Raw genomic sequence first — 15,799 nt, 5'->3', positions numbered from 1 at the left:
ATGTTTATTCTTTGCTAGGTCAGATAATCATGCTCTGGGATTCTCCAGGATAAACAGTGTTTCAAAAATACAGATTGATTTATTTACTAATAATAATCTCTGTTGATATTTCAGACAGTTCTTACAAACTGATCTTCGCGAAGAAAAATATTCAAATGGAAGCTAATGTTTTATGGGTAATAATTGAGATAACTGATTCCTCCTCAGGGTGGCTTCAATCCCTGCAGCACTTCATTGAGCTTTTAAATGTCTGCCATTAGAGGTTGGTAGTTAACAACCTCAATTCTCATGGTTATAAACCTGACTGGGCAGGTGGAGAAGGATATTGAAAGTAATAGTTAGGCCCAGGAGAAATCTCACTTTTAGACCACACAATGGATTAAGTGTTCAGTCTGCAACTCTGCGGTTTAGTACAGGTAGGAGAGTGAGCAGCATCATGCAATTGAATTAAAGTATCTCAAGAAGTTTCCTGAAGGAATTGTGGAGTCCAGAGTTTGTACCAGACAACTCTGACTCAGGATAGTGCTTCTGGGACATATCCACTGCACTTCCATTAATCTTCTCTGGGGCAAAAGATACAAAAAGGGATACTGCTCTGCTATGACCACTGGTGCTTTTAAGAAGCACAAGTGGTATTACTGAGGAGGAACTTTCCTTTTTGATAGAGGGATGGGGGGAACTTCACATCCATAAGCTTAAAGGCAATTGTTACGTTCTCCAAGAAGCAATATGGATTGAGATTTGTAAGTCTCTTTCTTCCCTTTTCCCCCACCTTGACTGAAGTAGTTCCCCTTGCCTTTCCTTTGGGGGTGGCTGGAGAGAAAGCACTCTGTTTATATAGTTTGAAATTGAAGTGGTTTGTCTTTTACCTAATTATAATGTTGCATCTGAATTTATCCCAATGGCACTTCAGTGGTTAGACTGTTGATAGGTTGCCCGGGTTTCATTTCTCTTCTCATTTTGATTAATGTCTTCAGCTTTGTATATTTTAAGCCCACCACATGACATCTATTGTCAAGCTGCCTTTGGTTTTGAGCGTTGTCCCCTGTCCGCCCTGCCCCTTTCGTGATAAAAATGTGTGGAACTTTCATCTTTTCTTTGCTAGTTTATCTGATTTGCAATTTTTTTATTGTGTTACTAAAAATATTAAGTCTAATATAAAATGAGAAATATTTTCTACTTGGAAGCAAGAAGAAGAGGCTGAGAAGTAGTCTTAACCTGTTGAAATTTAAAATTTTTAATTGAAGTAGTATTTCTCCATCAAATAAAACTTCTCTTTGCATCCCCTTACTGGAAAGTCTAGACCTGAAATACAATTGTAGGTAATAAGTTGTATCATACTTCACAATAGACCTTTGCAATATAGGGTCTAATGGTAGATTGATTTGTTTTGGGTGTCTAAGATGCAAAATACAATCAATGCTGTTATGGTTTGTGCTCTCTTTTTTTCTTTTTTTTTTTTTTTTTTTTTGCAATTGATTTCAGTTGTTGAATCTTATCTAAAGGAATATCATTACTCTGAGACTAAATTGGATAAAGAAGCTATAAAAGACAGAAACTCATACCTTGAGTACCTAGTATACAATCTACAATGTGATTCTTTTTTTCGGTCAAATCATTTATTTGATCAAGATCATAGCAGATGGTAACCCTATAAAGTGTATTATCTTGTTTACACGAGCATGAGAGCCTGTGTCTCTTGAAATAAGTTTTAAATGTGGTTGTCTTTGTCTTATACCAGCAAGAACAACAACTTTAATTTCAGTTTGGTTGTAAGATCCAATTTTTTTATTAGATAAATGTTTGGACCCGTTTCTTCAGAATGAATGCATACATAGAAGTAATGAGACAACAGGTTTCTTCAGCTTTTCTTCTAGAAGAGCTTGAAATGCTCACAGTGCCATCTTAAAAGTGACACTAAGCAAAGCCTTTTTAGAATTCAGTGCATAAAGCCAGGAAGCATCCTCGTGACTGGCCTGACCCTCCCGAGGTGAGTGAGGAACACTCAGCCTGTCCTGTGGCCTGGCCAGGCTCCCGGGCTGGGGCTGAGCTCTGTCTGCAGGGCTGGCCAAGGGCAGGGGCAGTGTCCTGCCAGCCCTCCCTGACACACAGCAGCAGGGGCTGCAGTGGAGGGGCTGTGTGAGCCAGGCCAGCCACAGGCTGCCAGCTGGGTCTGCTCAAACAGATCAAAGTTACTGAATTACCCCTAGATAAACTGTGGCCTATCTGCCGTACAAGTGGCCTGTTTTGATTGAGAACTATGAAATCAGCTTGAGTCATTTCAGTTGCTTTCCATCCTCAATGCCTACAGAAAAAAGGAAGTGGGGGTAGAATCTCATTATACTTTTGTCTACCTGACTGCATCTATCTGTGTTTATAACATGCAGTCGTTGTATTTCCCCCTTCTTTGCATTGCTAAACAGATTGAGGTATTGCAGCCTTTCCATGTGCAGCATGGGTTTCAGTGCTCTGCTAACTGTCAAGCTTTTCCTGTGCCCTTTAACATCCACAAGGAATTAGTGGAAACTGGAATTGAACACCGCATTTCCTTGTGGAAGGGGTTATATGAAGGTGATGATCCCTCTAGTTCCTCAATTCTGTTTTGCATTTCTCAAGAAAATGCTTTAACCCTTTGACACGTTGGGTTTTTTTGCTTTGAGTCTATTGAATTTATTACCATGGTTGATTCCTGTGTTCATTCTTAGTGTTCCCCACTCTCCTCCCATCTGGAATGCGTATCTTATGCTCTGGTGCATTCCCATAGAGCTACCTTTGGCTGCACTGAAGTGTGTGGTGTTTGTTTGTGCCCAGCCTGATTAGAGTTTTTCTGGGTCCTTGTCTCTTGCAGCATTTGGTTGTTTTTCATGTGTCTTCATTGGAAAATACATCAGTGTACCGACCAGAACAGGTTCCTTGAACGTCACTGTAGGCACGTATCTGATGGCCTGGTTGAGGGTTGCTGGTTCTCCGCTTGCTTGGTGTGTGCTATGTTGATGGGGGCTGAGGGCAGCAGTGGCTTTGTTCCAAGTCAAATCCAGATGTCAAGCAGCGGGAAGTCATAGTGCCGGTGTTCTGTCGGCAGTGAAATTCTTCCTCACAGGCAAATGAAATTCTCTTCCCCGTAGCCTTCAGGGAGCTTCTAAAATGTGAATGCTTGTGCCTTGTGTGCAAATTCTGATTAAAGAGTAGATCTTGTTTTGGGCATGCAAAAGAAGTGAAAAAACTGCATGAAAAGGAGGAGAAAGACACCTGGCAGAAAAAGGAAGCGTGTTGATACTCCTGAGTACTCCAGCTTAACTGTACTGGACTTTTTTAGAAGAACCAGTTCTGGGGACTGTTTACAGATTGGTTTTCCTCCCCATCTTAAACTGTTATATTTTGGTTTAGAGCAATTTATTAAAAACCCTGATTTGCATAATTCAAATTTAGGATTATGATAATTTTTAGCTATACATGTGCTGATTTAGCAGAACCTTAACATGGGTCCTTATGCCCCACTGACTCAAATTTTTAAATGATAACATGTTTTACTGGTTAGGGGTCATGCAGCTAAACACTCTTTGCATAACCATTATATGCTGACGTATTTCCTAAACGGGTTGTTATAATGTACTGTGTCTTAGACTTTCCCAAACACTTTGCTTTGCAGGAAGATATTTTTCCTCCTCCCCCCACTATATGTCTCTTTTGAAACTAAAGCACTGGCAGACTTGTTATGATAATCACTGGATTAGTAGCGCTGTTGTTTCTGTCAGAAAAGAGTCAGTTGTGCCAAAAGATTACTTTTGCCTTTGTCAGTGCCAGCCACGACTTTTTACTCAGCTCCTGGACCAGTTACAATGGAACAACAACAGAGCTGTCAGCTGCAAAGCAGCGAACTTCCATGGACTGCTGGCTCACTGTAGTGGTGGTTTTGCATTTCCAGCCGTGAGGATCTTTCCTGCAGTACACAGAAGGTGTCTGTAGCCTTCACCTGGGTGATCGTGCTGTACTTTGTTTGACATGCCTTCTGCAGGCTTTGTCACGACAGTATCTTGTAGCTTTGAAAAAACACATTTCATAAAGAAAAAATTATTCGAATAGTATTACTCCCTAAGCAGTTATTTACAGTATTTCCTTGCATTTTGTTTTGTAGTATGGCCAGTCTGAGACACAAAATGAAAATTTTATAGTTTCAGTATAAAATCAGGCTTTAGGGATCATAGGTGGAGTAACTTGCACTCAGCTCTTGGGTATAAATTGTGACACTTAGATCGTATTTATATATTGTTACTTTATAAAGCTTCATAAATACTTTATGCTATACATTACATAAAGCATTTATGCTGTATATCAAAACTCTTTATGAGTTTGAGTGACGGGGAAATAATGAGTTGTGTTTTTGTAGGCCAAAGCATGTGGAAGTCTGCAATTTAGGATGGAAGTGCTCCTTCCTGTTAAAAATACCTTGTGATACAGATAATCAGGAACTTGATTACTAGAATAGTAACCTTATCCTGTATGAACAAATTGGTTACAGGAATTCAGATACTTTTGCAGTCGGTTGTTTTGGAACGTGGTTTAAAGATGGTTTGACCTATTAATTCTTAGTAGAAAGTAATTAGAGAAATTTTTAGCAATGGTGTTTGTAATTGTTAGCTAGAGCATGAGATATATATTATATGTATACATACAGGGGATATTTATTCTGATGCAGGGTTTAAAGAACTCCCTATTTTTTCCTTCCCCTTTCTTTTCTGAGCTGTAAGCTGGATTTGCATAAAGGGAACCGATTCTAAAAGAACCGTTACAGATTCCTGTTTTACTGGGGCAGGCACCATGAGTGTCTGTGGTGGTTGGGATTTATTTTTTTTTAAAAGCCATCGAAATACAACCAGTCTGTCTTGCCTTTTCCCCCCTTACGCTAAAATATCTTGCATGTCACGTAAAGAACAAGCAGGAGAAATAATTTTGCACATCTTACAATACTTACGCAAGACGAGAGCAAAAAGTTGATAACAAGTATACATTTCACAGTATGTGCTGCAATATTCAGTGCTTAAGATGAAGGATAAATCAGGCTGTGCAGAAAGCCACGCTAACATCGCTGTGCTTGTTTTGTTACTCATGCTAATTTCTCACGGATTGGGTAGGGCAGACGCTGTAGATTGGCAAATCTTCTTGACTTTCTATGCTCCTGTTTTCAGCAGCTGCAGGTGTCCAAATGAGTAGGTTGCTTTGTAGCCAGCTTCATTATCAAGGAAACTGTTCATCTTAAGTTTTGCTTTTAGAAATACTGTTTAAAATATATGGAAGCGGATGAATTTGCTTTCAGGTTGCATCAGAGAACATTATGCTTTTGCTGTCTTTTCTAATAGGTCTGTATTTTTCTGTCTATTGCTAGGTATGGATGAGCGAACAGGTGCCACATCCTGGGGAACAAGTGGTCAGCCAAGTCCTTCATATGAATCTTCAAGGGTAAGGTTTCTGCATAATAATTCCTAGGCAAAGTTTTTGGGGATGTACAATGAAAATCTGCAAATGATTTGGCAATGTTTTTGAAGGGTCAGCTCCTTTAAATACACAGATAAGCATCTTTTAGAGACTTTGATATGCTGCTATAGTGATTACGATTTCTAAGGCTAAAAAATGTAAAAGTTAAGAATTTATGAAAAGGCATAACTGTATACTGGAATGATGAACATGTGCTTAATTTACCTTACATTCAGAAAATGAAAATAGAAGTCATATTACTTACTAAGGTGCATTTATTTGCAAAGCGTAGGGAACACTTTCCATTGTCATTAGCCAGCTATAGTGTGCATTTGTCATGTCAGAGAGAGGCTTCTCTCTTTAAATATCTTTCTTCTGTTCCCGTTCCAGCTTCATCCATCCTGCGTATTGAGCTAAAGGTTTTTGATAGTACCTAATAGCCTAAAATAATACAGCCTTTTAAAAAAATTCAGTGGTCAAAAGCAAGCTTTCTTCCTTGTAAATCACATTCCCTTTCATATTCTCAATTTTCTTTTTATGAATAGCTACTCCCTAAAAAGCCAGTGAGCTAAGTACCTAATGAATGAATTACTAGAAATACACAGCAGAACTGATGGGCCTAGTCTAAATAATCTGTTCTGATTTCAGTGCTCTTGAGCCAGAGAGCTGCGTTAGCTCTTTTGCAGCTTTCTTTTGCTGTGGAATGAAGTGGATAGTCTGCAAGGTCTTATCCAGCTCACTGGATATTGTTAAAGCCTTCTTCTGACTTTGGAAGAAAGCATTAGGAAGGTTTATCATGAATTCCTCATTTTTCCTTTGATCTTGGTAAATAAATTATAATAAAAAGATTGGAGATCTTCATAGGTGGTGGAAATATTTCTGTGAAACATTGTTTTCAAACATCCTGCATAATTTGATGAGCCTCTAGATACTTTTTCTACATTTGAACTGAAATCTGATTACGTGGCTTAAAGTAGCTCATATTGTTTGGTGTTTTGACACTCATTTATGATGTTGCCGATCTATTTTAATCAGTCATAAATTAAGCTGACCTACCTGGATTTTGAGCTTGTAATTTATTTGCTATATTAATCCCTTTTTTTTGTTAGTGGATCAGCCAGCTAACATTCCAATACTGTGAAGTCAGGGTGCTGGGTGTGTTCTTATTGCTTGGGGTTTGTTTTTCATTTGTTTGGTTTTTTGGTTGTTTTTGGGTTGTTAATTTTTTTTTGTGCATGGGGGGAGGTGTTTGCTTTAACAGAAGATTATGACTAAAACATTCAAACACTGGTCAAGAATTGAACCCTGCACAAACTATACCATTATACCTTAAAGCTGTTAATAAAAGCAGGTGTTAGTGCTCTAACAAAGGTATATGAGAAGTTAGAACCATAGAAGAAGTTGGTGCTATTTGGGGTGTATCATTAAGACAAGCAAATGTAAATGTAGGTTTGCTTTGAGCCCTGTGGAAGACTTCTGGAGAAATAGATGTAAATTCCAACATGTTTCAGATGTTCCTCTCTCTAACTTGGACTTAAAATAGTACATAATTGAAAAAAAAAAAAAAAGGGGGTAGTGGTGGTGTTGGGGGGTGACACAGCCAAGGGGCAGGAGTTACCCTCCCAGCAAACAATTCTTGCTGAATCATAATTTATGTTAGGGCAGTTTCAGCTAAAGCCAGTTGGATTCTAGCCAAATCAAGTATATTGTTAAGAGTTAATAGGATCTATCCCCAGAATGTTACTGAAATATTTCTTCCTCTGCTGGCTAAGTGCAGAGGTTTTTCTCTCGCATGCTAGTAATTTGAGATGATGCTGAGAGTTCATTCTGAAGCACCAATTATTTACAGCTTGTGATGGTTATGGGATTTTTTAAAAAGAAAATATGTTCATTTTTGTTTAAACTGGAGCATACTGTTTTAATAGGTCTTTCTTAATTCAAACTAAATACATTATAAATTATGTTTAATTTTAGACAATTGGTAGTTAATGCTGTCTAATTCTTTTCAGAAAGTTACAGAGTTTGAAAATACTGACATGTAGATTTATTTCCCTACTTGCATTTGTGGCTGAACTTAATTATTTTATAGTATGGCTTTGTGTGCATCAGTATAAAATTTAGAGAGAAGACCAAACACTTGCATGCAAACTCTCTTGATTTATAAACTAAAAATGAAGTAATAGGGTTCACTTTTTCCCTCTGTCTCCCAAAACAATGTTTTCTGTTTTTTGCCTTCTCTTTTTAAAGAAAAAAAAATTAAAATTATTCCTGTAGATTTGAGGTGGTAAAGTTTTCTTCACATAAGCAAAAAAAATCCCGTGTCAAAAGACAGCAGAAATCATGGGGGACAGCACCCCAATAGTCCTAAATTCTAGTGAAAAGTTATTCTAAGTTGAATATTTCCACAAGTGTCTTCCTACACTAATTTTCTTTTTGGAAAACCTGCTAAATGAGATAAATTTAAGAACAAGTCTCCGATTAGACTGCCCACAAAATTTCTCCATGGGGGTCAGCTTAGCTGTGAGCTGTTGGCTCCACAGTCCTGAAGGATCGGTTTGGCAGCAGTTCCTCATGGGATCACTGACCAGGTAGTGGATGCTGGTAGGTTCAGGTGTTTCTGAGACACCAGTGTGGCTGGGTTTTCTTAGGAGGTGTCAGCCTCTGGTGCTAGGCTTTAAGATTACAAAATATGTGCATCTCCTCGGTTTTATGTAGGGTATCATCTTCATGTGGTGAGGAATAAGAAAAGCCTATCCCACAGGATCAGGATAGGTATTATGCAGCATCAATGTGAAGTGGCTGTACAAATGAATTCAGAGAGTTTGGCTGATGAATACAGATCTTTGCCCAGGCCTTCAGTATGCTTACAAATTTGATGGGAGCAAAAAAAACCCAACACAGCAATTTACTGTAGAGGCCCTGCATGAAGCAATAAAGAATGGTTGTTTGGGATATTGTTTAAATGACAACAGTTTTAGTTTAAAGAAAACTGAATTCCTTTTTACAGGAAAACTCTATTTCTGTGTTTTCCCAAAAAAAGTCATGAACACTAGAGATATATACTGTGTGTATACAGAATTGGTAATGGTTAGGAGGCACAAATTAATTCATCCCATGGCCATGTTCTTCTGCAAAAGAGTAGAACAAAGGAAATTCTCTTCTGCATTGAAATTAATGAAAAAGCACTGGACTTCATTTACCAGTCTAAATGAAGTTTACATGCATAAATTTGAGGTAAGATATATGGTCTTTATTTTTTGGTTTTCTTTCAAATAATGGGCTGTATTGCACTCAGGTTCTGAATTTTGAATGCAGTTCTGCTACTTCATGTGCTGCCAGATTGGATGACTGAAAAAGCTGAAATGAGGGTGTGGATCTGTATTGTCAGAATATAGATCAGATTTTCTCCGGAGGCAGGGCACATGATTCACTTAGCCTTCTACATTCCGAGGTTATTCCTTGTGGTTAACATACAGAGTTTAAATAAGTTACAATTGTCTTACATGTTCAACTTGAAAAATCAGTGCTCTTTTTCCATTATTTCAATATAGAATGTTGTTCTTGTCCTAACTGTTCTTACCCGTTTACAGGAAAATGGCAGTCTTCATGGAAAAAGCTCAGACCTCTCCACAGACATAGAAAAGTTGAAACCTCAAGAGGTACCATTTCTTCTTTTTATCTGGAGTGTGATAATTTATGTTTAAATCTGCCTGCAGCCTGCTACTGGGCTTTTTCTTTAAAGGTCACAATGCATTGACCAAATTATTTAAGAATTTAAATTGTTGGCCCAGTACTGGCTGGACTTTCCGAAGGCACATGAAGATAAGCAATTTCCAATTAAATAGAATTGGAATTTGGTGATAGTTAAGTATATACCTGTTAAAGCTAATTAAATGAGATGGTGGAAGACTGGCTAAAGGAGATCTTCCTTTCCCAACTCTTGCCGAAGCTCTGTTCAGGTTGGTATAGATGGTGTGATTGTGTCCAGCAGTGATACTTAAGGAAGAGTGTAAGCATAGGGTGTATATTTTGCCATCTTTATTGTCATCCCCTCCTGGCAAGCCCAGTACTTGGGGGCTTAGGAGGTTTCTTGGGAAGAGTTGACCTCCTGGACGTTGTTCATACAGCTGTTGGTGGACTCATTCTCTGCGAGTTGTGATTTTTTTATTTTTTTTTTCCCTGACTTTGCTTATACTTTTTTTGAACAATTACAAGTGTTTCTGGGCAAAAATATTGGTATTTTTGTCCTAAGTGTGCTGATCAGTGATTTAACCAATTGCCACCATATTCCTGTAGGCTAAATAGTAATGATTGGTTGTTACTGATGTACTTCAATTTTTCTTTATTTTTTTTAACAAACATCCTTATTTTACATGCCATTTTATGTCTCTCCTGGCCTCAACCAAATTGAAGAATCACCATCTATTGGTCTCTGCTTGTATAGTAACTTCTCCTAACCTGTGGTTAGTTCTTGGTGCTATTCTCCGACTTTTTCTGCTTTTTCTGAATAACCCAAAAGTTAGGGTGTTTATGACTGCATGTACGAGGCAAGATGAGGTTTTACCATCAATTTCTGCATGACATAGTAATGAGTACTCTTAAGTCTTGCATATTTTGACCGTCGCTAAGCTCTGAAGTGATTCTGTTTCAAAAACTGTGTAGAAAAAGATTTTTTCTTACGTTGTACGGTAATTGCCACATTGTTATGACATGGAGTTATTTTTTACCACATTTATTTTGTATTTATTTACACTAGACTTTATCTGCTGTTTTATTACCAATTTCATGAAGAACTTGCTTTGCAATTCTGCACTAACATTTAGTAAGGGTTATTATGAAATGGTTTTTGTTACCAGGAAACTTCGCTATGTCTTTGTTCACCCAATCCTTTTGACTTATTCATGTAATTGTTGAAGAACGCTGGGCTGAGTACATTTCTTGGGGGAGGTGGGGAAAACATGTTGGTAACTTCACGGTGAAAACTGGTCATATATTCCTGTGCTTGGGGCAAGGTGTTTATGTATTTTAATCTTGTGATCAATAATAAATTCACAAAAACTTCTTCTCTCATCTCCTGTAGCAGTTTAATTTATTTCAAGAGTGTCTGATAAAGCTAAAAACCTCTTATTTCAGTAGTGTTTTGAACTAATATTGAATGCTGAGAATCTGCAGACTTGAGGAAACTTTATATGAGCCTTGGTTTTCATTACCTACTAGTTTAACAATGTTGTAACGCTGCAAGAGCAGTGGATATTTGTGTTAGTTGCCTGTGACAGTCTTAAATTTGTGAAAAGGTACAAGTTAAGGCATTAGTGATTTCTGTGAGCAAAATCTCTTTTGCATAGGCCGAATGTTTTGTTAGAAGAATGAGTAACTTGAAAATATGTCTCTTGTGGGAGGAAAAAGTAGGAAAACTTGGTTTTTTTAGAGGGAATGGTTCCAGAGTGGTGATTAGCAAGTCAGTGGAATTCTGCGCAGTGCTGATGGTCTCCCTTAATTCTTGAATGATTATACTGAAGTCCATATATACACAACACTGTGTCACGATTTTTCATCTCTTGTGGTGCTTGTTTTTCTTCCAACTCTCTGAGCTTGCCTTTACTGCTATATATGCAACAGTGGTGGTTTTTTAGTGATTATCTTCTGGTTGATGTATGTAAGTCCCTCCCTTAGCTGAGTGATATATTTTTGCATGTGTCCATAATCCCTTGCATTAGAAGGGTAGCTGGCTCCTAGTGTTCGTTGCAGAGGACTGTAAAGCTGCTTTGTGAAAGCCTTGCTCTGCTGAGCTCTCTGAAGCAAATTCTGAGGTGCTTGAACCAAGTAGCATGTTTGCTGCACTGTAGCAGGTGAAAATTTCGTCTTCCTGTTGTGAGATGATTCTGAACTTTTTAGCTTTCCCACTTTATTTGGGAGTTGTCATTTATACTCATAACCTAGCAACAAATTGGTGCTACCACATTTTTTGGGATATACATTGTCTTTAATTAATTAAACATCGTTCTACCATAGTTTTTATTGCGGCGCAGCTAATGATTGCTTTTATTTCAATGAAGAATCCTGCTCTCTGAGGTTTCTTCCATTGTTTTGGTTTTGTTGTAACATGTCTTTGCAATAATAAGAGCAAGTTATTTTTTTAAATCTGTTTAGATTGCTGTCTCTAAACCAAGCAAATCTAAAAATATTTTTCATGAGGCATTTCCTTGCTGGATAGCCTTTTTACATGAACACGCATCATTTAAACCGATAAGAAAATGTAGCATAAATTAGCTGGGGTTGTTCTCTTCCAAAATCTGAGCGGTGGGTGTTTTAAGTATCTTTCAGCATGTACATTGCACTAGGAGCTGAGAGCGTACATTTTGACCTGATTTAACATAGAAGGTAGCTTCAGTACTGAGTATGCAGTTTATCCTTCTTTTCATTTACGTAACTCTGCTATATATCTACTTGAACCCAGAGTTGAACAGATCAAGATACCACTGCTAGATTTAGATGGTTTTGTAGCATTAGTCAACAAGTTGTCAACAGGTTATGCCCTCTGTCATATGTAAAATACTCAGACATGAATTGGAACCTGAATACTATATGCCTCAACTGTTCTTCTCTCCCCTCCCCAGTAGTACTTTTCATTTGTGAAGAAGTCAAAAAATAGTAATGAGCTAGCAGGTTTTGAAATAGTATTTTATACCTCTTAATCTCAGGTACTTAACAAGAAAGGAGGCTGTTAAAATAGCAAAACAAGACAAGAGGGACACAGAAATACAGTAAGTGTTATCAAGTCTGTTGTATTTGTGTCCTTTTTGTCTCTGGATTTTTTTTTTGCGGGGGATGGAGGTTGTTTGGTGCTGCTTCTGCTGGTTATTTACTTATCCTGAGATATTTTATAAGTAAGCAGATGATTCAGTGTAAAATGAAAGCCAAGATTAAATATTCCGTATTCAGTGCATGGGACACGTTTGCAAATGCAGCTTGCTTTGTGATTTGATTTATTGGGCAGCACTTTTCAAAGCAAGTTCTGACATTTAAGCTCTGAATGCTTTAGGTAGGTTTTTAATTATTGTCTTTAAGCATTTATTGATAGTATGTTGGCTATACCTGTGTTATTTTATTTCCTGCTTTATAGCCTAGATAAGAGCTAGAAAAATCTGGTTTCACTTCTGTGAGCCATGCTGGAGAAGTGTGTTTTGGTTTTTGTTTATTTGTTTTTATGGCAATTGCCTAGCTATTGAAATTAGCACTGGGATCTGTTCACAAACTAGTTTTCCATGTGGCCAGGGAATTTCCCCCTTTCATATCATGCTGATAGTTGTTGTCTCAGGAGAGGTTAGAGAGGTGTAATTGGCCATTTTTTCTAGCTGTTTAAAATCTGATTCATTGTTCACTAAGTTAACTTCCTGGAAATGCATTTACAACTGGAGAAAATAGTGATTATTTCAAAATAGATTCTTTGTTCAGTGTGTCATGCCCCCCTTCCCCTTCCCAAGCTCTACTAGGTTAAATAAAGTAAACAAACCATGTTTCAGTTGTTCTCATGCTCCATGCCTGCACACGTAGCTTTCATCTATTTCAACTTGATGTGTGGAAATAAGGTAATGATTTTTTTTACAGCTCTGTTACAAAGCACATAACTTCTTATGGTGATGCTTGGAGGGTACTTGTGAAAGCTCTCTTTTCCCAGTAATACCTGAAATCTGGGGTAGTGATACCTACTTTTCCGCACCCCCCTGCGTACAGTTTACCAAGTGACATATAAACCTACATTTCTGTCTTTAGGATATTGTAGTGGAATGTTAAAACTTGCTGATAGTGATGGGGAATCAGAATTAAAACTCAAAAGTGCACAGCTCCTTGTTTCTGGTCCAGTTGGGTGATCTCCATCAGCTAACTGCATTAATTCCCGTTCAAGTGTTACACAAGCTTTCTGCACAGTGAAGCAAGATGGGGCTGAAGTCCCAGCCTGCTGAGAACAGGCAGCACATGGCATACGTGGAGTCTGCACAGCGAAGAGTTGCTCGTTTCCTGGCACATCAGCTTGGTCTCTTAGCTTTTGGATCGTAGCAGGCAACTGATAGTAATACAGATGAAATGATCGAAGGGGTGTGGGGAGTGTACCATTCTTGTCTGTCTGCTCCATACACCATTCTCCCCTCCCACCCCCCCCAATGTCTGGAAATACTCTTTCCAGAACAAGATGGTTGTTTATTTCTGGAAGCATACATGATCACATAATCCATAATCTGTTAAATTAGCTAGGACACCTTGGTATGGCTATTGCCCAGAGCCTCGTGTCTAATCTTCAGTCAGTGACTCACCACAATGTTCCCGGGCGTAGTCAGTTTGTGCATCTTGCTTTCTTCCCCCGCTTCCTCCCCTCTTGTGTATTTTCCCCTCTTCTTTGTCTTCAGAATCTCAGATTAGTTTGGAGAGGCAGATAATCCAAAATAAAGTGGATTTCAGCAGTAGATTCACTGTCATTCATTTATACATTAGTCATTTAGATGACTGTTGCCTGATTCATATGATCATAGCCAAATTTAGCTCGGAAGAGACTTCAGTATTCCTGAGTTTTAAACAGTGTTTGTTAGTTAAGATCAGACAAACTTGTAAAACTCAAGGAATCGGAAGCAGCATTTATTAAACTTAATCTTTTGGTCTGTAGCCATGTCAAACTGAGAAGTCAACCATTCATTTTAGTGAACATTTAATGTTTTAAGTTTAGAGGCATTAATTGAGCTGTATTGTGAGTTGCTAAAACGCAAATACCCACTTACTGATCTGGCAGCTTGGTTATGAGCCACAACTGGGTCTGATTTTGTTCTGTTAGCAGGGACTTGTGTAGGAGAGGGCTTGGGGTAAGGGAAAAAGAACAAGGAAAAAGCGCCTGTGTTCTCTACTTTCATGGACTTGGGCAAATAAAATGCTGTGGAGTAGTTAACTGTATGGGAAGAAGTTATTCCATGAAGTCAGTAAATGCGTGAGGAGAGTGTGCCATGTAGTTACAGTGTCTCTCTCCAGTTTTCAGATTTTACCCCAAAGTGCAAATAGGATGTTGTGCTTATTTAAAAACAACCAACCAAACAACTTGAGTTAGGGTCAGGGGTACAGTTTTTTCTTAAGCATGGACAAATCCTGGTGTGACTTCAGAAAATAATTAGTAAGAGACAATAGTTCTATGGTTTTGAAGTGGAAGCAAAAGGGGGAGCGTGAATGCTCCGGAATCCCTGGAGCTAGTGCAATGAAAAGGGGCAGAAACAGTGAGCTGGGGAGGCTTTTTGGCTTGTTCTTAGGTGACTTCTCTGATTGACTTAACCCAAAATGTCAAAGGTCATTGAAAGACATTGAGTTTTAGGAGGCTTATTACCATTTTATTTTGTAAAATGGGGCATTAACTCATTGCATCAAGCCATTCTTTATGGTTTAGTAGGATAAATGTGCTGAGTGAGTGTGTTTTCCCTGTTCTAGGATAATACATTCTGTAAGATAATTTTCATGTGTTCTGTATACAACTATTTATGATTTTGTAAATAGATTTTTAATTGGTTTAGTTGTGTTAGCATACCTGTGCATGGAAGATCCTCCTGATACAGATAAAGCCTAAATCACTTGGATACTTGGGGCATCTTACCCAGAGGAGATGAGAATGAAAATTGTTGCAGCTGTTGTTGGTGTTTGGTTGGTTGGTTGGATTGTGTTTGTTGGTTAGAGAACATCACTCTAACCCAATGAAATACCTGAAAAATTAATAAAATGTTAGAGTATTCAGCATTGAGAGTGCCTTTGCTACTCAGTTGTTGCAGAGCTAATTAGCAGTAGTCTTTCAGCTGCATTTAATGACAGGTATTATTGATAGATGATACTTGCTGCTTTTATTTGTAGATGTGTCTGTCTTTCTGATCACAAACATGCAGTCAGATTAAAATCCAGGTGCAAAGTGAATGGTGACAACATTACAAAATGCTCCATACAGGAGCATACAGGGGAGCAGTTAGCCCCCATTAGACCTTATTGGGGGTCTGACAGTACAGAAAGAAAAGTTTTGCTTTCCTTTGGGGAGGTTAAAACTTGCTTTTATAGTAGCTATGTAAGGGGTAGTCAAAACAAGATGGTTTTAAGTTTACAGTTGTGACATCTAATCATAGAATCACAGAATGGTTTGGGTTGGAAGGGACCTTAAATCTCATCTAGTGCTAAGCCCCTGTCACAGGCAGGGACACTTTCCACTAGAGCAGGTTGCTCCAAGCCCTGTCCAACCTGGCCTTGAACACTGCCAGGGATGGGGCAGCCACAGCTTCTCTGGGCACCCTGTGCCAGCACCTCAGCACCCTCA

The 15,799-nt window shown here is 38.4% G+C and overlaps 1 protein-coding gene across 1 annotated transcript in view; it reads left to right on the top strand.

Moving 5' to 3' along the window:
* LOC104413281 (transcription factor 12-like) overlaps positions 1–15,799 on the top strand; it is a gene marked incomplete at its 3' end in the record, with an annotated part of 114,411 nt that overhangs the window by 37,616 nt on the left and 60,996 nt on the right. Inside the window, exon 3 of the mRNA XM_010024225.1 lies at positions 5,384–5,457. Within this exon, the coding sequence (XP_010022527.1) occupies positions 5,384–5,457 (74 nt within the window). The remainder of the gene's footprint in view (positions 1–5,383; positions 5,458–15,799) is intronic.

The sequence above is a fragment of the Nestor notabilis genome, unplaced genomic scaffold (assembly GCF_000696875.1).
Source record: "Nestor notabilis isolate BGI_N333 unplaced genomic scaffold, ASM69687v1 scaffold22940, whole genome shotgun sequence".
Lineage (NCBI taxonomy): Eukaryota > Metazoa > Chordata > Aves > Psittaciformes > Psittacidae > Nestor > Nestor notabilis.
This window is presented reverse-complemented; position numbering and strand designations above follow the sequence as displayed.